This window comes from Oncorhynchus mykiss, chromosome 17, assembly GCF_057628025.1.
Source record: "Oncorhynchus mykiss isolate SJ-2025 chromosome 17, ASM5762802v1, whole genome shotgun sequence".
Classification (NCBI taxonomy): Eukaryota; Metazoa; Chordata; class Actinopteri; order Salmoniformes; family Salmonidae; genus Oncorhynchus; species Oncorhynchus mykiss.
In genome coordinates, this window is record NC_143038.1 from 66736233 (window position 1) to 66758648 (window position 22416).

General features: G+C 43.7%; 1 protein-coding gene across 11 annotated transcripts in view; it reads left to right on the top strand.

Annotated features, from left to right (window-relative positions):
• Positions 1 to 20566, top strand: part of LOC110494727 (protein kinase C and casein kinase substrate in neurons protein 1) — a 44810-nt gene extending 24244 nt beyond the window's left edge. For 4 of the 11 annotated variants that reach the window (XM_090206405.1, XM_036950785.2, XM_090206404.1 and 1 more), the window contains 10 exons: positions 6685 to 6799; positions 8442 to 8598; positions 9484 to 9719; positions 9889 to 10044; positions 14649 to 14824; positions 14926 to 15046; positions 15210 to 15358; positions 16426 to 16655; positions 17022 to 17081; positions 17471 to 20566. In XM_090206405.1, the coding sequence (XP_090062531.1) occupies positions 6740 to 6799; positions 8442 to 8598; positions 9484 to 9719; positions 9889 to 10044; positions 14649 to 14824; positions 14926 to 15046; positions 15210 to 15358; positions 16426 to 16655; positions 17022 to 17035 (1299 nt within the window). In that variant the 5' untranslated portion in view covers positions 6685 to 6739 and the 3' untranslated portion in view covers positions 17036 to 17081; positions 17471 to 20566. Of the gene's footprint in view, positions 1 to 2331; positions 2739 to 6684; positions 6800 to 8441; positions 8599 to 9483; positions 9720 to 9888; positions 10045 to 14648; positions 14829 to 14925; positions 15047 to 15209; positions 15359 to 16425; positions 16656 to 17021; positions 17082 to 17470 lie in introns of those variants that run through there. The other 7 variants (XM_090206403.1, XM_036950779.2, XM_036950780.2 and 4 more) reach the window with 4 other exon arrangements.
• The last annotated feature ends 1850 nt before the right edge of the window (positions 20567 to 22416 follow it).

The window sequence follows — 22416 nt, forward strand, 5'->3', positions numbered from 1 at the left end:
ATCTAATCAAACCAGGACATGTTCGATTTACTGTACAACCACAGACATCATGTCATCATTTGTCAAGGTACCTTAGTAGCCTGACCGCAGAAAGCATGTTTGCATTCATGTTTCGTACTCTGTAGGTTAACAGTTGGCTTAAGTTACCTGGAGGATTTAAAAATTCAAATAGGCCTATATTTTCGTAGGTTTCCATTTCCAATAAATGCTGTGTATTTGGTATGGCCCAGTGGAATTGGGACTTAGTTGGTATGGCCCAGTGGAATTGGGACTTAGTTGGTATGGCCCAGTGGAATTGGGACTTAGTTGGTATGGCCCAGTGGAATTGGGACTTAGTTGGTATGGCCCAGTGGAATTGGGACTTACACAGTTACCTTCAAGGGAAATTACCAAAGCACATAGATTGAGGGAGTGTTTTATGTAAATGTCAGCAGTACAGTGAACTACGCCTTTGAACTGGACATAACAGGAATTCATTCAGTTGATTTGAAAATAGCTTTTTTTAAGAGAATAGGACTACATTTTGACTTTAAAAGCCCTAAGATAAAGTTATTGTTATCAGTTTGCAGTTCGGTTGTTTCCTGAATATTTCCTCGACCTGTACTCGAGTGCCTGCAGTCAGAGAGATGTGTAGGCAGCACATTGAGTGTTTATGATGATTAGCTGTGGTCCTGCCTTGGGTTCTGAGATATTGAGGACCTGTCCTTTACTGCAGTGGAATTTTACTGTGACTAGCTGGGAGCTGTAGCTGTGGCCCCCTTATTTTACCACTGCCCCCCTCCCCCACTCCCTCCCCTGTCCTGCCCTGCTCAGCATCACTCTGTCTAGCGCCCTACCCAGTGACGTTTAATCACCTCTCATCTCATCCCCTCCTCTCTAGCAACTCGGTCTACACAGGAAAGCACTACTGGTTACATTCACAGGAATGGCATGATATTACACAGGTCTATCAGCTGTTGTAAAAGCATCGTCATGTTACCCTTTGTTCTGGAATGTGCTGCCAGATTTTCCTGGCTGCTGATCACCCTCACGTATGACTGTCTCATCATAGCACTGAGTTGCTCTCTTGGCTTCATGAATATTCAAATCAGGGTTTTATTATTGGCTTTCTGTCTGCATGGCAACTCGCAAATCCGCCTTTGAATATTAGATGAGATTGATAATACACTCTATTTTTCTCTTGAAGTGGAGTCAACCTCTTGTGTAATAATAATAATAATTATAATAATACATGCCTTTTCCCTCTATTACCTCAAATCAAATAAAATGTTATTAGTCACATACACATAGTTAGCAGATGTTAATGCGAGTGTAGCTAAATGATTGTGCTTCTAGTTCCGACAGTGCAGTAATGTAATCTAACAATTCCCCCAAAACTACCTAATACACAGAAATCTAAAAGGGGTGAATGAAAATATGTACATATAAATATATGGATGAGTGATGGCCGAGCGGCATAGGAAAGGTGCAATAGATGGTATAAAATACAGTATATACATATGATGTGAATGATGTAAGATATGTAATAAGAGGCATTGTTTAAAGTGACTAGTGATCCATGTATTAAAGTGGCCAGTGATTGGGTCTTAATTTAGGCAGGCATCTGTCGTAAAGGTCACACCTGTACAATTTACTCTCTCCCTCCATCTTCAATCACCTCTACCTTCTACTCCTGTATTCTCCATTTCTGTCTGCTTCTCTGTTTCCTCCTCACTGTGTCTCACTCTCTTCCCTAGCTACACATCAGAGGCTCTTCATACTATATTTCCCCACCTCCATGTCTCTCCTTTAACCCTCATCGTCTCTAGTCCTATCAATCAATGCAATCCTGTGCCCTCATGATGCCATGGTTAGTACACCCCCTCATCACCCCCACAACCTTCTCCTCATCCCTCGTCCCCCACAACCTTCTCCTCATCCCTCGCCCCCCCCCCACTCTTCCACTCATCCCTCGTTTCTCCTCCCCCCACCCTTCTTCTCATCCCTCGTTCCTCCTCCCCCCACCCTTCTCCTCATCCCTCGTTCCTCCTCCCCCAACCTTCTCCTCATCCCTCGTCCCCCCCACCCTTCCACTCATCCCTCGTTTCTCCTCCCCCCACCCTTCTCCTCATCCCTCGTTCCTCCTCCCCCCACCCTTCTCATCCCTCGTTCCTCCTCCCCCCACCCTTCTCCTCATCCCTCATCCCCCCCACCCTTCCACTCATTCCTCATTTCTCCTCCCCCCACCCTTCTCCTCATCCCTCATCCCCCCCACCCTTCCACTCATTCCTCATTTCTCCTCCCCCCACCCTTCTCCTCATCCCTCGTTCCTCCTCCCCCGTCTCCCTATGAGAGTCTCTTTTCTCTTCCTCCTTGACTGAACCATTCAAGCAAAACACCAGAGGATTATCACTCAGCCATTGAGAAACACACACACACACACACACACACACACACACACACACACACACACACACACACACACACACACACACACACACGCTTTCACTCAACACGTTGCCTGGCCAGAAGTGTCTGTGCTCTTGGATAAGACAGTGTCTATGTTTGTTGACGGTGTATGATGTGATGATGCGAGAGCTCAGCTGTCTGAGAAAACGGGGCTCTGAGCTGAACAAAAACAAAGGGGTGGGAGGAGAGAAGAGTGAGAGGAGAGAGAGGAGTGGAGCCCACGTGCCTCAGAGCTGGAGCTGTATCTGTAGCTAGCCGTCGTGTCTCACTCTGCTAATGGAGGACTGGGGGTAAGGCTTTTGTTGTTAGGACGGAGGTAGTCTGCCTGCGTCCCTCCTCTTTTTGGGTGCATTCATTTGCAGTCCTTTGTCTTGGCTATAGCCTAGAGTGGTTTCTCACTGTCTGGTTATTGCAGTTGGTTGATGTGCTGGTGTGTTTGAGGTTGAGGTGCGTGTGTGTGTGTGTGTGTGTGTATATATTTGGTTATGTGTGTGGAGATGGAGAGCCCTAATGAAATATGTGTGTTGTGATCTTCTTCATAGTGTTGCTGGGGTATGTAGAGGAGAAAAAGGGTACTTCATGTTCCTTTCCATGGTGATTTTGATGAGACAGCAAGAATGGTTTGTTACTGCTTTCGTCACCTTAGGTGTGTTAGAGCTTAACTGGACTGACTAGATGTTTAACTGGACTGACTAGATGTTTAACTGGACTGACTAGATGTTTAACTGGACTGACTAGATGTTTAACTGGACTGACTAGATGTTTAACTGGACTGACTAGAAGTGTTCTTTTGTGTAAAAGACTACTAGGCCTTAATACATTAGAATTGTGATCAATTTCAAGTATTGATTTCTGTACATATTACAATGGTTTAGGACAGGAAGAATTTAGAAATATGCCGTCTGCCAGAAAGATAGTAACGGGTGAGGAGGCGTGAGGTGGTGTTTGTGTGTATACACTACCATCTAGCCTTGTTCCCAGACAGGACTGTCCTACACTAGAACAAAAGCCTCCTCTGGATGGATTAACCAACTGTGGTGCACACCCAGCTCTCACACATTCCCCATGCAGCCGAAGCCCTTTTTGTGTTTTAACCAAAGCCGTTCTGCTCACGTTTTGTCTGGGGAGAAACTGCATTTTGAAGTCTGTATCGCTCTCTCTCTCTCTCTCTCTCGTTTTCCCTCTCTCCTTCTCCCAATTGTCAAAAGTATTTTCCCAGCCATTAGTTTAGGACGGCTGAGGTGACCCAAATACCCATGCAGTGCCCCCACCCCCCACCCCCACTCTAAAGCAGAGCCCTCTATTGTCTCTCCGAGGCAGCGTCACTGGGCCTTCGTCCTCGGGAGTGGCTTAAAATATTTGTGTTTTAATTTTGCCTTTATTTTACCAGGTAAGTTGACTGAGAACACATTCTCATTTACAGCAACGACCTGGGGAATAGTTACAGGTCGTTGCTGTAAATGCGACATCCTTGGTTTGGTGAAGATGTGTTATTGTTATTGGGCTCACAAGGGACGCAGCGGTCTAAGGCACTGCATCTCAGTGCAAGAGGTGTCACGGCAGTCCCTGGTTCAAATCCAGGCTGTATCACATCCGGCTGTGATTGGGAGTCCCGTTGGGCGGTGCACAATTGGCCCAGCATCGTTCGGATTTGGCCGGGGTAGGTTGTCATTGTAAATAAGTATTTGTTCTTAACTGACTTGCCTAGTTAAATAAAAGGTTACAAATTAAAATACGTTGTTATTGCTGGTAGCAGACTGCCATCAAGGTGATTGCATGGCTGATGAGGGGTTGCTGTATCGGATGTGAAAGTGTATCGGTCACTCTCTTGGAGTACAATCTGGAAGTTGTAGGCTCTACTGCCATAGGCATTACAGAATATGATATTTGCCTTGATTAAGGACTCAACCAGCCACAACACTGTTAGTGGAAACCATTCTCCATACTAGCATGTTACCCTTTCTACTCAGCGCTGGGTTAATATTAGAAATACTAACGTTTGAGCATGGATAGACTGTTATTTTGTTCTGAGACAAATCATTCCTCATGGAGTCTGAGGTGTTTTTTAATGACATATTGGTCACATGCTGTGTAAACAACAGTGAAATTGTTGCTTACGGTCCCTTTCCAACAATGCAGAGAGAAAAACTGATCAAATATAGAAAGATAATAAAACAAGAAATGGGGTACCAGTACCAGAACAGAGGGAGGGTTGCTGTACCAGTACCAGAACAGAGGGAGGGTTGCTGTACCAGTACCAGAACGGAGGGAGGGTTCCTGTACCAGTACCAGAACGGAGGGAGGGCTGCTGTACCAGTACCAGAACGGAGGGAGGGCTGCTGTACCAGTACCAGAACGGAGGGAGGGCTGCTGTACCAGTACCAGAACAGAGGGAGGACTGTTGTACCAGAATGGAGGGAGGGCTGTTGTACCAGGACCAGAACAGAGGGAGGACTGTTGTACCAGGAACAGAACGGAGGGAGGACTGTTGTACCAGGAACAGAACAGAGGGAGGACTGTTGTACCAGGAACAGAACAGAGGGAGGACTGTTGTACCAGAACAGAGGGAGGACTGTTGTACCAGAACAGAGGGAGGACTGTTGTTCCAGGAACAGAACGGAGGGAGGACTGTTGTACCAAGAACAGAACAGAGGGAGGACTGTTGTACCAGGAACAGAATGGAGGGAGGACTGTTGTACCAGGAACAGAACAGAGGGAGGACTGTTGTACCAGGAACAGAATGGAGGGAGGACTGTTGTACCAGGAACAGAACGGAGGGAGGACTGTTGTACCAGGAACAGAATGGAGGGAGGGCTGTTGTACCAGGAACAGAACAGAGGGAGGACTGTTGTACCAGGAACAGAATGGAGGGAGGACTGTTGTACCAGGAACAGAATGGAGGGAGGACTGTTGTACCAGGAACAGAATGGAGGGAGGACTGTTGTACCAGGAACAGAATGGAGGGAGGACTGTTGTACCAGGAACAGAACAGAGGGAGGACTGTTGTACCAGGAACAGAACAGAGGGAGGACTGTTGTACCAGGAACAGAACGGAGGGAGGACTGTTGTACCAGGACCAGAACAGAGGGAGGACTGTTGTACCAGGAACAGAATGGAGGGAGGACTGTTGTACCAGAACAGAGGGAGGACTGTTGTACCAGGAACAGAATGGAGGGAGGGCTGTTGTACCAGGAACAGAACAGAGGGAGGACTGTTGTACCAGAACAGAGGGAGGACTGTTGTACCAGAACAGAGGGAGGACTGTTGTACCAGGAACAGAACGGAGGGAGGACTGTTGTACCAGGACCAGAACAGAGGGAGGACTGTTGTACCAGGAACAGAACAGAGGGAGGACTGTTGTACCAGAACAGAGGGAGGACTGTTGTACCAGAACAGAGGGAGGACTGTTGTACCAGAACAGAGGGAGGACTGTTGTACCAGGACCAGAACAGAGGGAGGACTGTTGTACCAGGAACAGAACAGAGGGAGGACTGTTGTACCAGGAACAGAACAGAGGGAGGACTGTTGTACCAGGAACAGAACAGAGGGAGGACTGTTGTACCAGGAACAGAACAGAGGGAGGACTGTTGTACCAGGAACAGAACAGAGGGAGGACTGTTGTACCAGGAACAGAATGGAGGGAGGACTGTTGTACCCACAACAGAATGGAGGGAGGACTGTTGTACCAGGAACAGAACAGAGGGAGGACTGTTGTACCCACAACAGAATGGAGGGAGGACTGTTGTACCAGGACCAGAACAGAGGGAGGACTGTTGTACCAGGAACAGAACGGAGGGAGGACTGTTGTACCAGGAACAGAACAGAGGGAGGACTGTTGTACCAGGAACAGAACGGAGGGAGGACTGTTGTACCAGGACCAGAACAGAGGGAGGACTGTTGTACCAGGACCAGAACAGAGGGAGGACTGTTGTACCAGGAACAGAACGGAGGGAGGACTGTTGTACCAGGAACAGAACAGAGGGAGGACTGTAGCTTCTGTTGCTCTTCAGTCATCAGTTGTTTCACACCTGTTTGGGCTGAATGTTATTTGATGACATTATGAATTAAAGGGATCTAATGTTTACACGTATAAAGAAGGACAACTTTAATAGTTTCTTTTCAATTCCCACAGCAAATCTCTGAAATGGCCTTTCGCTGTATTTTTTGTAGTTTGGATGAATGCAGCTGACCACATTGTATTGCTATTATTAATGGTCCTCTTTCTCCTTCCCTCAGTGCCTGAAGACCAAGACCAAAACCTCCTCACGTCCTCTCTGACAAATCTAGGATCATGTCAGGCGCCTATGACGAGTCGGCCAGCCAGGAGGATGGCACAGACAGCTTCTGGGAGGTGAGAACAGACCACACCTGTTTGGAGATACATTAATATGTAGTCAAACATGCATCCCTTTCAGTGGAACTGGGATTTGAACCAGAAACTCCAGGTGTCCACACTTTGCTGGCACTGCGTCACCCTCTTTTGGCTTTGCAGCAGAGCTGGCAGTGTGACAGGCCGCTGACTAGGGCTACTGATGAAGGAACCTCAGACTCTGGGCTCCTTTAAAAATGGCCTAAACCCTTTAGGAAGGCTTTCTGTTAGATATAGAGTAGCTGTGTTCCTTGTTGTCCTTTCCCCTTGTCAGCTGTGTACTTTGTGTCAGTGTCCATGTCAGCTGTGTCCTTTGTGTCAGTGTCCATGTCTAGCTGTGTCCTTTGTGTCAGTGTCCATGTCTAGCTGTGTCCTTTGTGTCAGTGTCCATGTCTAGCTGTGTCCTTTGTGTCAGTGTCCATGTCTAGCTGTGTCCTTTGTGTCAGTGGCCATGTCTAGCTGTGTCCTTTGTGTCAGTGTCCATGTCTAGCTGTTTCCTTTGTGTCAGTGTCCATGTCTAGCTGTGTCCTTTGTGTCAGTGTCCATGTCTAGCTGTGTCCTTTGTGTCAGTGTCCATGTCTAGCTGTGTCCTTTGTGTCAGTGTCCATGTCTAGCTGTGTCCTTTTCTGTCTATGTCTCTTGTTTTCATGTATTTTATTGCTCCTCACTGTATCACTCAGGGAGACACTGACAATACCGTTCTTAAGGTGGCACGACAATGATCACTCATTAGGGAGACACTGACAATACCGTTCTTAAGGTGGCACGACAATGATCACTCAGTAGGGAGACACTGACAATACCGTTCTTAAGGTGGCACGACAATGATCACTCATTAGGGAGACACTGACAATACCGTTCTTCAGGTGGCATGACAATGATCACTCATTAGGGAGACACTGACAATACCGTTCTTCAGGTGGCATGACAATGATCACTCATTAGGGAGACACTGACAATACCGTTCTTAAGGTGGCATGACAATGATCACTCAGTAGGGAGACACTGACAATACCGTTCTTAAGGTGGCGCGACAATGATCACTCAGTAGGGAGACACTGACAATACCGTTCTTAAGGTGGCGCGACAATGATCACTCAGTAGGGAGACACTGACAATACCGTTCTTAAGGTGGCGCGACAATGATCACTCAGTAGGGAGACACTGACAATACCGTTCTTAAGGTGGCGCGACAATGATCACTCAGTAGGGAGACACTGACAATACCGTTCTTAAGGTGGCACGACAATGATCACTCAGTAGGGAGACACTGACAATACCGTTCTTAAGGTGGCGCGACAATGATCACTCAGTAGGGAGACACTGCCAATACCGTTCTTAAGGTGGCGCGACAATGATCACTCAGTAGGGAGACACTGACAATACCGTTCTTAAGGTGGCGCGACAATGATCACTCAGTAGGGAGACACTGACAATACCGTTCTTAAGGTGGCACGACAATGATCACTCAGTAGGGAGACACTGACAATACCGTTCTTAAGGTGGCACGACAATGATCACTCAGTAGGGAGACACTGACACCACTGTTCGTGGAACGCCACATTCTTAAGGTGGAATGTTTTGAATGTAATTGAAATGCCTCTCATTCTGGTACCTATGAAAGGTGGGAAACTATAAGCGTGCTGTGAAGCGGATTGATGATGGCCACCGGCTCTGCAATGACCTGATGAACTGTATACAAGAGCGTGCCAAAATCGAGAAGGCCTACAGCCAGCAGCTGACCGACTGGTCTAAGAGATGGAGACAGCTGGTGGATAAAGGTACGAGGGGAGAAGGGGAGACACACCCAGCAGCTTACAGTGGATTGGAAGAGTTGTATTGCCATCTGTAGGAGCATGCTTTAAAAAAATAATAAACTCCTTCTTGTTTTGTCATGGGAGTACAGCGAATGCAATGTGCAGGATATTCATTGAGTCAGAGTAATACCATCTGTTTCTCAAAATACTAATGGACCTCCCTCTAACCCTGACCCTCTTCTCCCTCTCCCTCTAACCCTGACCCTCTTCTCCCTGTCCCTCTAACCCTACCTCTTCTCCCTCTAATCCTGACCCTCTTCTCCTTCTCCCTCTAACCCTACATCTTCTCCGTCTAACCCTGACCCTCTTCTCCCTCTCCCTCTAACCCTGGCCCTCTTCTCCTTCTCCCTCTAACCCTGACCCTCTTCTCCTTCTCCCTCTAACCCTGACCCTCTTCCCCTTCTCCCTCTAACCCTACCTCTTCTCCGTCTAACCCTGACCCTCTTCTCCCTCTAACCCTGGCCCTCTTCTCCTTCTCCCTCTAACCCTGACCCTCTTCTCCTTCTCCCTCTAACCCTACATCTTCTCCGTCTAACCCTGACCCTCTTCTCCCTCTCCCTCTAACCCTGGCCCTCTTCTCCTTCTCCCTCTAACCCTGACCCTCTTCTCCTTCTCCCTCTAACCCTACCTCTTCTCCTTCTTCCTCTAACCCTGACCCTCTTCTCCTTCTCCCTCTAACTCTGACCCTCTTCTCCGTCTCCCTCTAACCCTGACCCTCTTCTCCTTCTCCCTCTAACTCTGACCCTCTTCTCCGTCTCCCTCTAACCCTGACCCTCTTCTCCTTCTCCCTCTAACCCTGGCCCTCTTCTCCTTCTCCTTCTAACCCTACCTCTTATCCCTCTCCCTCAGGGCCCCAGTACGGCAGTGTGGAGAGGGCCTGGGTGGCAATGATGACAGAGGCTGAGAAGGTGAGTGAGCTGCACCAGGATGTGAAGAACGGACTGCTCAACAATGACTTTGAGAAGGTGAAGAACTGGCAGAAGGACTCCTACCACAAACAGATGATGGGAGGCTTCAAGGAAACCAAAGAGGCAGAGGAGGGCTTCAAGAAGGCTCAGAAACCATGGGCCAAGAAGCTCAAGGAGGTGAGGGGCAACCACCTGAACTACTGTACACTTGAGCATTGCCGTAGAGATCTGGACCAAATCAGAACATGCACCACGCTCTGCTGTAACCTTGAAGTAGTTTGCATTGAAATGATACCTCCAAAAGTATAAATATCCTTCAAAAATATACCATATCTTCTCTCCTCAGCTTGAGACTGCCAAGAAGACGTACCACCTGGCGTGTAAGGAGGAGAAGGTGGCATCCAGCAGAGAGGCCAACAGCAAGGCAGACACCTCAGTCACAGCCGACCAGCAGAAGAAGCTCCTGGACAAGGTGGACAAGTGCAAGCAGGACTCTCAGAAGGTGAGCTCCCCAGACCCCTACTCCCCTGACCCCTACTGCCCAGACCCCTACTATCCAGACCCCTACTGCCCAGTTCCCTACTCCCCAGGCCCCTACTCCCCAGGCAACCCAGGAATGTTTGTTTTTTTAAAGTGAAAATACTGCCCCTAGAGTCGCAACAGGTTTTAAGGTGTAAAATGTTGACATTAAAATAAACATTATGAAAGGGCTCTGAAACACCAAAACACATTCTGAAAGGGCTCTGAAACATTAAAACACATTCTGAAAGGGCTCTGAAACACTAAAACACATTCTGAAAGCTATTCTGAAACATTAAAATAAACATTCTGAAAGGGCTCTGAAACATTAAAACACATTCTGAAAGGGCTCTGAAACACCAAAACACATTCTGAAAAGGCTCTGAAACATTAAAACACATTCTGAAAGGGCTCTGAAACACTAAAACACATTCTGAAAGGGCTCTGAAACACTAAAACACATTCTGAAAGCTATTCTGAAACATTAAAATAAACATTCTGAAAGGGCTCTGAAACATTAAAACACATTCTGAAAGGGCTCTGAAACACCAAAACACATTCTGAAAAGGCTCTGAAACATTAAAACACATTCTGAAAGGGCTCTGAAACATGAAAACACATTCTGAAAGGGCTCTGAAACACTAAAACACATTCTGAAAGCTATTCTGAAACATTAAAATAAACATTCTGAAAGGGCTCTGAAACATTAAAACACATTCTGAAAGGGCTCTGAAACACTAAAACACATTCTGAAAGGGCTCTGAAACATTAAAACACATTCTGAAAGGGCTCTGAAACACTAAAACACGTTCTGAAAGCTATTCTGAAACATTAAAATAAACATTCTGAAAGGGCTCTGAAACACCAAAACACATTCTGAAAGGGCTCTGAAACATTAAAACACATTCTGAAAGGGCTCTGAAACACCAAAACACATTCTGAAAGGGCTCTGAAACACTAAAACACATTCTGAAAGGGCTCTGAAACATTAAAACACATTCTGAAAGGGCTCTGAAACACTAAAACACATTCTGAAAGGGCTCTGAAACATTAATACACATTTTGAAAGGGCTCTGAAACATTAAAACACATTCTGAAAGGGCTCTGAAACATTAAAATAAACATTCTGAAAGGGCTCTGAAACATTAAAATAAACATTCTGAAAGGGCTCTGAATCACTAAAACACATTCTGAAAGGGCTCTGAAACACTAAAACACATTCTGAAAGGGCTCTGAAACACTAAAACACATTCTGAAAGGGCTCTGAAACACTAAAACACATTCTGAAAGGGCTCTGAAACATTAAAACACATTCTGAAAGGGCTCTGAAACACTAAAACACATTCTGAAAGGGTTCTGAAACATTAAAACACATTCTGAAAGGGCTCTGAAACACTAAAACACATTCTGAAAGGGCTCTGAAACACTAAAACACATTCTGAAAGGGCTCTGAAACATTAAAACACATTCTGAAAGGGCTCTGAAACATTAAAATAAACATTCTGAAAGGGCTCTGAAACATTAAAATAAACATTCTGAAAGGGCTCTGAAACACTAAAACACATTCTGAAAGGGCTCTGAAACACTAAAACACATTCTGAAAGGGCTCTGAAACACTAAAACACATTCTGAAAGGGCTCTGAAACGCTAAAACACATTCTGAAAGGGCTCTGAAACATTAAAACACATTCTGAAAGGGCTCTGAAACATTAAAACACATTCTGAAAGGGCTCTGAAACATTAAAATAAACATTCTGAAAGGGCTCTGAAACACTAAAACACATTCTGAAAGGGCTCTGAAACATTAAAACACATTCTGAAAGGGCTCTGAAACACTAAAACACATTCTGAAAGGGCTCTGAAACATTAAAATAAACATTCTGAAAGGGCTCTGAAACACTAAAACACATTCTGAAAGGGCTCTGAAACATTAAAACACATTCTGAAAGGGCTCTGAAACACTAAAACACATTCTGAAAGGGCTCTGAAACACTAAAACACATTCTGAAAGGGCTCTGAAACATTAAAATAAACATTCTGAAAGGGCTCTGAAACACTAAAACACATTCTGAAAGGGCTCTGAAACATTAAAACACATTCTGAAAGGGCTCTGAAACACTAAAACACATTCTGAAAGGGCTCTGAAACATTAACACATTCTGAAAGGGCTCTGAAACACTAAAACACATTCTGAAAGGGCTCTGAAACACTAAAACACATTCTGAAAGGGCTCTGAAACATTAAAACACATTCTGAAAGGGCTCTGAAACATTAAAATAAACATTCTGAAAGTGCTCTGAAACACTAAAACACATTCTGAAAGGGCTCTGAAACACTAAAACACATTCTGAAAGGGCTCTGAAACACTAAAACACATTCTGAAAGGGCTCTGAAACACTAAAACACATTCTGAAAGGGCTCTGAAACACTAAAACACATTCTGAAAGGGCTCTGAAACACTAAAACACATTCTGAAAGGGCTCTGAAACATTAAAACACATTCTGAAAGGGCTCTGAAACACTAAAACACATTCTGAAAGGGCTCTGAAACATTAAAATAAACGTTCTGAAAGGGCTCTGAAACACTAAAACACATTCTGAAAGGGCTCTGAAACATTAAAACACATTCTGAAAGGGCTCTGAAACACTAAAACACATTCTGAAAGGGCTCTGAAACATTAAAATAAACATTCTGAAAGGGCTCTGAATCACTAAAACACATTCTGAAAGGGCTCTGAAACACTAAAACACATTCTGAAAGGGCTCTGAAACACTAAAACACATTCTGAAAGGGCTCTGAAACACTAAAACACATTCTGAAAGGGCTCTGAAACATTAAAACACATTCTGAAAGGGCTCTGAAACATTAAAACACATTCTGAAAGGGCTCTGAAACACTAAAACACATTCTGAAAGGGCTCTGAAACATTAAAATAAACATTCTGAAAGGGCTCTGAAACACTAAAACACATTCTGAAAGGCTCTGAAACACTAAAACACATTCTGAAAAGGCTCTGAAACATTAAAACACATTCTGAAAGGGCTCTGAAACATTAAAACACATTATGAAAGGGCTCTGAAACACCAAAACACATTCTGAAAGGGCTCTGAAACATTAAAACACATTCTGAAAGGGCTCTGAAACATGAAAACACATTCTGAAAGGGCTCTGAAACACTAAAACACATTCTGAAAGCTATTCTGAAACATTAAAATAAACATTCTGAAAGGGCTCTGAAACATTAAAACACATTCTGAAAGGGCTCTGAAACACTAAAACACATTCTGAAAGCTATTCTGAAACATTAAAATAAACATTCTGAAAGGGCTCTGAAACACTAAAACACATTCTGAAAGGGGTCTGAAACATTAAAATAAACATTCTGAAAGGGCTCTGAAACATTAAAATAAACATTCTGAAAGGGCTCTGAAACATTAAAATAAACATTCTGAAAGGGCTCTGAAACACTAAAACACATTCTGAAAGGGCTCTGAAACACTAAAACACATTCTGAAAGGGCTCTGAAACACTAAAACACATTCTGAAAGGGCTCTGAAACATTAAAACACATTCTGAAAGGGCTCTGAAACATTAAAACACATTCTGAAAGGGCTCTGAAACACTAAAACACATTCTGAAAGGGCTCTGAAACATTAAAACACATTCTGAAAGGGCTCTGAAACATTAAAATAACATTCTGAAAGGGCTCTGAAACACTAAAACACATTCTGAAAGGGCTCTGAAACATTAAAATAAACATTCTGAAAGGGCTCTGAATCACTAAAACACATTCTGAAAGGGCTCTGAAACACTAAAACACATTCTGAAAGGGCTCTGAAACACTAAAACACATTCTGAAAGGGCTCTGAAACACTAAAACACATTCTGAAAGGGCTCTGAAACATTAAAACACATTCTGAAAGGGCTCTGAAACATTAAAACACATTCTGAAAGGGCTCTGAAACACTAAAACACATTCTGAAAGGGCTCTGAAACATTAAAATAAACATTCTGAAAGGGCTCTGAAACACTAAAACACATTCTGAAAGGCTCTGAAACACTAAAACACATTCTGAAAAGGCTCTGAAACATTAAAACACATTCTGAAAGGGCTCTGAAACATTAAAACACATTCTGAAAGGGCTCTGAAACATTAAAATAAACATTCTGAAAGGGCTCTGAAACACTAAAACACATTCTGAAAGGGCTCTGAAACACTAAAACACATTCTGAAAGGCTCTGAAACACTAAAACACATTCTGAAAGGGCTCTGAAACACTAAAACACATTCTGAAAGGGCTCTGAAACACTAAAACACATTCTGAAAGGGCTCTGAAACACTAAAACACATTCTGAAAGGGCTCTGAAACACTAAAACACATTCTGAAAGGGCTCTGAAACATGAAAACACATTCTGAAAGGGCTCTGAAACACTAAAACACATTCTGAAAGGGCTCTGAAACATTAAAACACATAACCCGCTTTGCTGGGGTCCTCGGACCCTCAGCTCTCAACTGTACAGCCTGTGTGGTTGTTTATCCCTAACATGTTATTAACATACTCTCTGTCTGATCTTCACCATGCAGGCTAAGGAGAAGTATGAGAAGACTCTGGATGAGCTGAGGAAGTGTACGCCCCAGTACATGGAGAACATGGAGACAGTGTTTGACACGTGTCAGCAGTTTGAGGAGAAGAGACTGAGCTTCCTCAGGGAGGTGCTGTTGGACATCAAACGACACCTCAACCTCACCGAGAACCAAAGGTAGGTCCATACTCACACCACCTGGGCACCACCATTATGATACACTGAGTCAAGATGAATGTGTCAGAATAGAGATGTAACTTCTCTCTATCCGTCTTCAGTTACGCCACAGTGTACAGAGACCTGGAACACACCATCACCTCTGCCAGTGCACAAGATGACCTGAAGTGGTTCAGCAACAACCACGGCCCTGGTATGCATATGAACTGGCCCCAGTTTGAGGTACACAACCACTTCTTCCCAGTTAGCCTAACAATGCGTGTTTTAATTGATCGTTTTCAACTCATGGAATTCATTTCAATTCACTTCCTCCATTGACTGAAGGGGAAAAACTAGGAATTGACTTGTAACTGGCTTGCTCCCCACCTTCCTTCCTTCCTTCCAGGAGTACAATCCAGAGCTCACTCACATGATCAGCAAACGAGAGAAGTCGAAGAAAGGGGCAGACGGTATAATGCTGACTAGCGTGACAGCAGCACCCAACCATGTGGCAGCACCGAACCATGTGGCAGCACCGGCTGGAGACAGGGGCAGGTTGGTCTCACAGACAGGGGCAGGTCGGTTTCATAGACAGGGGCAGGTTGGTCTCACAGACAGAGGCAGGTTGGTCTCACAGACAGGGGCAGGTTGGTCTCACAGACAGGGGCAGGTTGGTCTCTCCACCACCACGGTTACCTTCTGTAGAAGAACAAACATGCCTTTCTAACATGTAGAGTCACTGTGAGTGTCATCACAGAGACCATTTTCATGTTTTATCAATACTAACAGCAGAATGTATCTAATTTTATGATGTCAGGGGTGTAATAGGCATTGTGCAATAGTAAGTAAGTAAGCCTTGTCCGATGTGTAATGTGTAAGGGGTTAAATTGTAAATATGCCTTGTCCGAGCCAGAATAGCCCATAGGTGCAATAGGCAATATATGAATTATGTGTATGAGACGTTATATCTGTTTTCATACAGATGATATCAGTTGTTTGCTCAATACTATTTCCTCTTGTATTGGGGGCTAGAACATTTATCTAATCTAATGTCCAGGAGGTGGCAGCAATGATTAATGTTGATATAAAGTTAACCGTTCAGAAATACAAAGCATGCGATGTTATTGCAAACTACAGTATCAATACGATGTCGATTAGGGCAGCCCCCCGCACCTCTCTGATGTGGGGTTAAATGCTGAATATTTCGGTTGAGTGCATTCAGTTGTTCAACTAAAAAGGTATCCCCTTTCCCTTTCCAATAACCTATTGTGAAATGTCACAGTTGTGTTTGGTAATATCTCCACAAGTGCTGTTTAGTGGCCAGAAGATGATGTCACCCAGTTGTTTTAGTATTGTTATGTGATTATAGCAGAACAGAGAAGTGGGGGCGGCGCATGTTTTCTCGTGCTGGGTTGACATGAATAAAGAGATCAGCTCATAAAAGTGAAACATACAGTTTGGGTCTCCAATTCACTCAGCCCTTTCTCCTCTGTGCTGGTCACATGATGACCATGTTGATGAATAGTGATCCTAGTTACTGGAGGAAGCTTGTGGTGAAACTTTTCTGCAACCGAACAATGATGATGATGGTCTAGGATGTTGAAACGTCTCCTCCTCCACAGTGTGAGCAGCTCTGATAAGAACCAGGCCTACTCCTCCCAGGACCAGGCCTACTCCTCCCAGGACCAGTCGGCAGAGTGGTCAGACGATGAGCAGGCCGCGCCAAACTCAGGCTCAGACACCAATGGGGGTGGAGCCAACCCCTTTGAGGATGAGTCAGCGAAGGGCGTACGGGTCAGGGCGCTGTACGACTATGACGGGCAGGAACAGGATGAACTCACCTTTAAAGCAGGTGAGCATCCCAACAAGAACTAACAACTCTATTTGGTTGTGATTCTGTTTGTCATGTATCTTTTGAAAATGTTATGTCAAAAAATCTATTTCCCATTTGGGACAATAACGTTACTAATACTGCTGCCACTACTGCTGCTACTACTACGACTACAACTACTACTACTACTTGTGAACCTTTTAGAAACGAAATCTGTTGATTGGGTACCACAAGAAAGACACTACATTGTGCACTGGACTTTTCAATGATATTTGTTTTGATATATATGATTTAAAACCAATCATCTAACTAACCCGCAGTAGGATAAAAGGTTTCCAAACATAAAAATCAGTTTTTTTGTCTCATTACCTTTTTCATCCCAAAAAGAAAACAAACAATAGCAACATCCACGGCCCTGGCATGCATATGAACTGGCATCAGTTTGAGGTACAGTTTGCAAAAAGTTAACACACACACCTCAAATATAACCCAGATTTCAACCAAAAATCTACAACAGAGTTTCAAGGTTTGGTTGATTTCAAATTGAATTCAAATTGAATTCATGTTTGTTGATAATCAAAAATCAATCAAAATTGTGTGTCAATCTGATGTCTCTCTCTCTCCTTCCCTTCCTCTCTCTCACTCTCTCTCCATCTCCATCTCTCACTCCCTCTCTCCCTCTCACTCTCTCTCCCTCTCTCTCTCTCCCTCGCTCTCCAACTCACCCTCTCTCTCTCTCTCTCTCTCCACCTCGCTCTCCCTCTCTCCATCTTGCTCTCCCTCTCTCTCTTGCTCCATCTCTCCCTCACCATCTCTCGCTCCGTCCTTTCTCACAGGAGACGAGCTAACTAAACTAGAAGACGAGGATGAGCAAGGCTGGTGTAAAGGCCTGTTGGACAGTGGCAAGTTGGGTTTATATCCTGCTAATTACGTAGAGCCCATCTAGTTGGGTTTATATCCTGCTAATTACGTAGAGCCCATTTTGTTGGGCTTATATCCTGCTAATTACGTAGAGCCCATCTAGTTGCTTGGGTCACCCAGACTGAACCGTCCAATCATACTGCACATTGCCAGAGACTTCAAAGCAACGCTTCCCTGTTCCCCCTCTCTGCCTGACCAACCAACACACTAACTGAGCAGTCTTTATTTAAACACTCCCCTAGGACCCACTTCAGAGAAACACAGCACCAACATAACCAACACATATCAGCTACAACACTGGGATTGTTACCACAGTCAAACCATGGCAGTATGTGTGTACCAACAACACCACAACTCCTACGAGCGCAGGAAAATATTCTGCCGTGTTCTATTCCAATGTTGTGCTGTGGTTGTGATGAAATGTACCTGGCAGTATGGAAGTATGTTCCCTCGTAACACCAGTGATATGGTATAGTCAATGGTGCCTGCATAGCCAGAATAAGCTATGCACTGTGCATTGTAAATATTAGCAGATTTTTTTTGCAACCTGGATGCTATGCGAAACTGTACAGTCCTGTTTTTTTTTTTTTTTTTTGCATCTGTCATTCCATGTAAGGTTTTAAATATGCTGTACAGTACAACAGATTCTCACTCTTTTTCTATCTTTTCTATGTGAGTTGCTCCTGTGTTGAGTGTTATGCAGTGTTTGGTGTTTTCCCCCTGAGCAACAGCAGCAGCATGTCCTACTGGATCACAATAATGACATTTAGCTGATCCTGGACAAATCACTTTCGAGCGGAGCAGAGCAGTACTACACTGTTGAGCCTTGTTCAGTGTAACGGTATACAACAGTGTTTCTCTACACACCGTTGTACCAGGGACTGGTAAGCTTGGATGCCTGTTTATGTTGAAAACCTGCTCTCAAGATCAGATGAAATCAGTGTCTGTGACGTACTCAGGCGTAGTGGGTGCGGAGTCAGGCGCAGGAGGCAGAAGGTACAGAATAGTGCTTTTATTTAGGCACAGTGAAAATCGTACGCGCCAAATACCGGGCGCACATCCACGATTGGCCCAAAAACAGGACCTAACTAGTCTGGAGAAAAATCCAAAACGAAACACACTACCACACATAAACACAGTGGAAAAATAAGCCCACACAAAGAGCAGGCGGTCCTTACCAGCTTAAACAGCCCAACTAAAAACCTAAACAAGAAACAGGTGAAACCAATAAGACAAAACCAACAGAAAAGGGAAAAGGGATCGGCGGCAGCTAGTAGACCGGTGACGACGACCGCCGAGCTCCACCCGAACAGGAAGAGGAGCCACCTTCGGTAGGAGTCGTGACAGTGTCAGTCAGATAACCACCTGATGGACCACTCAGCAATGTCCCAGGGACCGGTTCCCATCGGACCATGGATCCTGGGAATGAGAAACACTGGTATAGAATACATACCTTCCCCAAGGCAGCATTGAGTGTACTTGTAGTACCTCTGACCATGTCCCTCATGTGCCTGTAATTTCCTGTGTAATTTCTTGACCCAACTGCTTTCTGGACTCATCACTTCTAGTACCTCTGACCATGTGTTGGGTTTAGGTGTGAGAGCATGTGAACAACACCCCCTTGCTTTTTTCTGGTTACATGTTTACAACAGTGGCTTTTTCAAAGGGTCAGGGTTCAAACATTAATTAGCCTACGTCGACCTCCACAAAGGTTCAGCACAAATACAAAATTGATCCAACACCACCCTACTCCATCAATGGTGAAACGGGAATAGGCTTGTCATCAGAAATGGACTTTCCCTGACCAAATTAAAGGAGCCAAAGAAATGTGGGGATATGAGCTAATTCTGGGAATTTGCTGTATGGATGATCACATTTACAGTAACAACCCAACGAGAGCCCCACTTCCTCATGGGAGATACTAGATCCTGTCTCCTCTGGCTCAACACTGTAACCATAACTGTTTTTGTTGCCATGGCTTCAGTTTATTATACGACTTCTATGTCCTGTCTTTTTTCTGAATGAAAATGATGTCACCTTTACTGTGTCCCGGCACCGTCTCCACCTTGCTATCGCTGATCTAACAGTCATTGCATGCTCGATCACCATAAATAAGCATTGAATTCTGCTGTGAGCTTACTGTACAAATTGACCTAACTTTGTTTATGTTTTTATCCTGTCTGTTGAATCCTAAACGTAATCTTATGAAAACTGATGCCAATGATTTTGGTCTCTTAACTGGCAAAATTTAGACAAATCAGTATATTCAATGTTTTTTAACATCTCCAAATAATTGGGAGAATTGGAATCTATGCAGCATAAAATCCTGTTAAATCTCAATCCTTGTATTTTGAGCTGGTGAATCCAACAGAATCTTCAGCAGAGATTATACGTGTGACTGTTATATGACACAGCTGTTGTGTTCGTTTCCTTAGCAACCCTGGGAGGTAGTGAAGGCTATAATACCCTGACTGCTCTCTCAACACAAGAGGTGTGTACTCTTACAAAAAGCTACAGTACAAAGTGCACTGCAGAAAAAGGCAGAAAGCCGAGCCTCCACTGAAATATTGATGAGGAAACTGCATTTTCTGCTGCTAGAAGTTTATTCTGGAGATCTGGGATATATGGCTGTGGGGGGACATTTTGGGACTGTACACATCCGATTGTGGGATAAAACACTTTAACCATCAGCTCTCATAATGAGTGTTGTGGCAGCGCAAGCTCTGAAACACAAGCCTAGCTAACTCCGTAAATGCTTTACCTGAGCCACCACCCATACTCACAACACACACTCTAACAGGGAGAAAAAGAGAGCATGCATATTTAACGATGCATTTACCTTGCGTTTTACCTCGTTTTGCGTACTGTATGTAGGGGAACCAGTGGTTGGACATGTGGGAAAGCCCTAGTGGTCTAGAAGTCTGTCTGTTTAGAATAATAGCTATTTACTCTACAAACTGTAGTGCCTGTTCATCTGCATACAACAAAATAAAATTCTTCATCAAAACATTGATATGACTATTGTGATGATGATAGGTACATGCATTCTGTGGATAGAGGGAGGTATACATCCATAAAAAAAACGTTTCCCCGGTGCTGGATCCAAGAGGATAACGTAAAACAATAAAGTTAATCTGCACCCTGGTACGATGCTCCAAAAACATGCACTCTGTGGACATGTAACGTACACTCTTAGAAAAAAGGGTTATGCGGTTGTCCCCATAGGTGAACCCTTTTTGGTTCCATGTAGAACCCTTTTGGGTTCCAGTTAGAACTGTTTTGGAAAGGGTTCTACATGGAAACCCAAAATATTCTACCTGGAACCAAAAGTTTCTTCAAAGGGTTATTCGATGGGGACAGTCGAAGAACCATTTTTGGTTCTAGATAGCAATTTATTTTCTAAGAGTGTAGTGTCCATTTATGTATATGCTAGACCCTGGGTATTCAACGCCTACCCTACTAGGTCCGGAGCCTGCTGGTTTTCTGTTCTACCTGATAATTAAATGCACACACCTGGTATCCCAGGTCTAAATCAGTCCCTAGGGGGGCAATGAAAAAAATGCAAGGTCCAGAGTTGAGTTTGAGGGCTCTAGACTATGTGGAGGACCCCATTTAATATGGAACCGACGTTAAATCACTTTACATAAAGCCTGGAGATATAGCACTCTACAGCTTATCATTAGCATATATTAGCCTTTATAACGTCTTATGACAAGTCTAATCATTGCTATCTATACCTGCAGGCTGTAGGTAAAGTGTTCCCCAGCTCGCCACTAGAGGTCATCAGTAAACTTCAGCTCCTACCAGAGTATATGAGTCGTGCGGACCTGGAACCGGAGCTTGTCAAATTTGATTGGAATTTGGAGCAAGATTCCCAAAGGCTGGAGCGTCGGCCTTCTCGCCAGCTCCAATTTTGCTCCAGTAGCACTCACTCCACGAGCTCAGGGCATGCCGCTCCAGCATGCATTTGTAGTCTACTAGTGTGCTGCTAATAGTCCCTTGCTTTAGCTACTGTCATGGAATTCGCTAAATGTTTTCTTTCTTTTTTTTTACGGATAAAACGCACAGGTGCCAAATCAAGGTGACTTACAAAGATGAGGACCAAGAGCATGAGAGGGAGTGTGGCCACTGTTATGTTTTTTTCTTTTTTTATAAAAAATAATAATTATGAATAATAATTAATAATACAAAAATCAACTTACATCAAACATGTGTAACAAACCAAACACAGCCAAATACATTTTAACAATACTCAAACATACAAAAAATATCAATAAAATAATACAAAAAATAAACAATTATAAGTGCAATTATATTCACTCTGAAAATATCTTATTATAATGATTCATGAAGATGTTATTCTTGTAGTTATTCACTAGGGTTAATGTTTTAATAAGATCGTTTAAAAAATGTGTTTGTGTATAAAGTATTTGGCAACAAGAATAAAAAAAATTAACAATAATTTCAGTGGTTTTGTTATCATTGCAATAGTAACATATTATATCTTTAATGTCAATAATATAGACAGTGTTCATAATAGTAAATAAGTACTTTGCAAGGTTTTCCAAAAATTCTGACACAAATTTACATTCAAAGAACAAGTGAGAGATTCTCACCTTCTTTTTCACAGAAAATGAAGATATCATCAATAGCCACAAATTTGGAAATCATAGAATTACATGGATATACAGTGCCTTGCGAAAGTATTCGGCCCCCTTGAACTTTGCGACCTCTTACCACATTTCAGGCTTCAAACATAAAGATATAAAACTGTATTTTTTTGTGAAGAATCAACAACAAGTGGGACACAATCATGAAGTGGAACGACATTTATTGGATATTTCAAACTTTTTTAACAAAT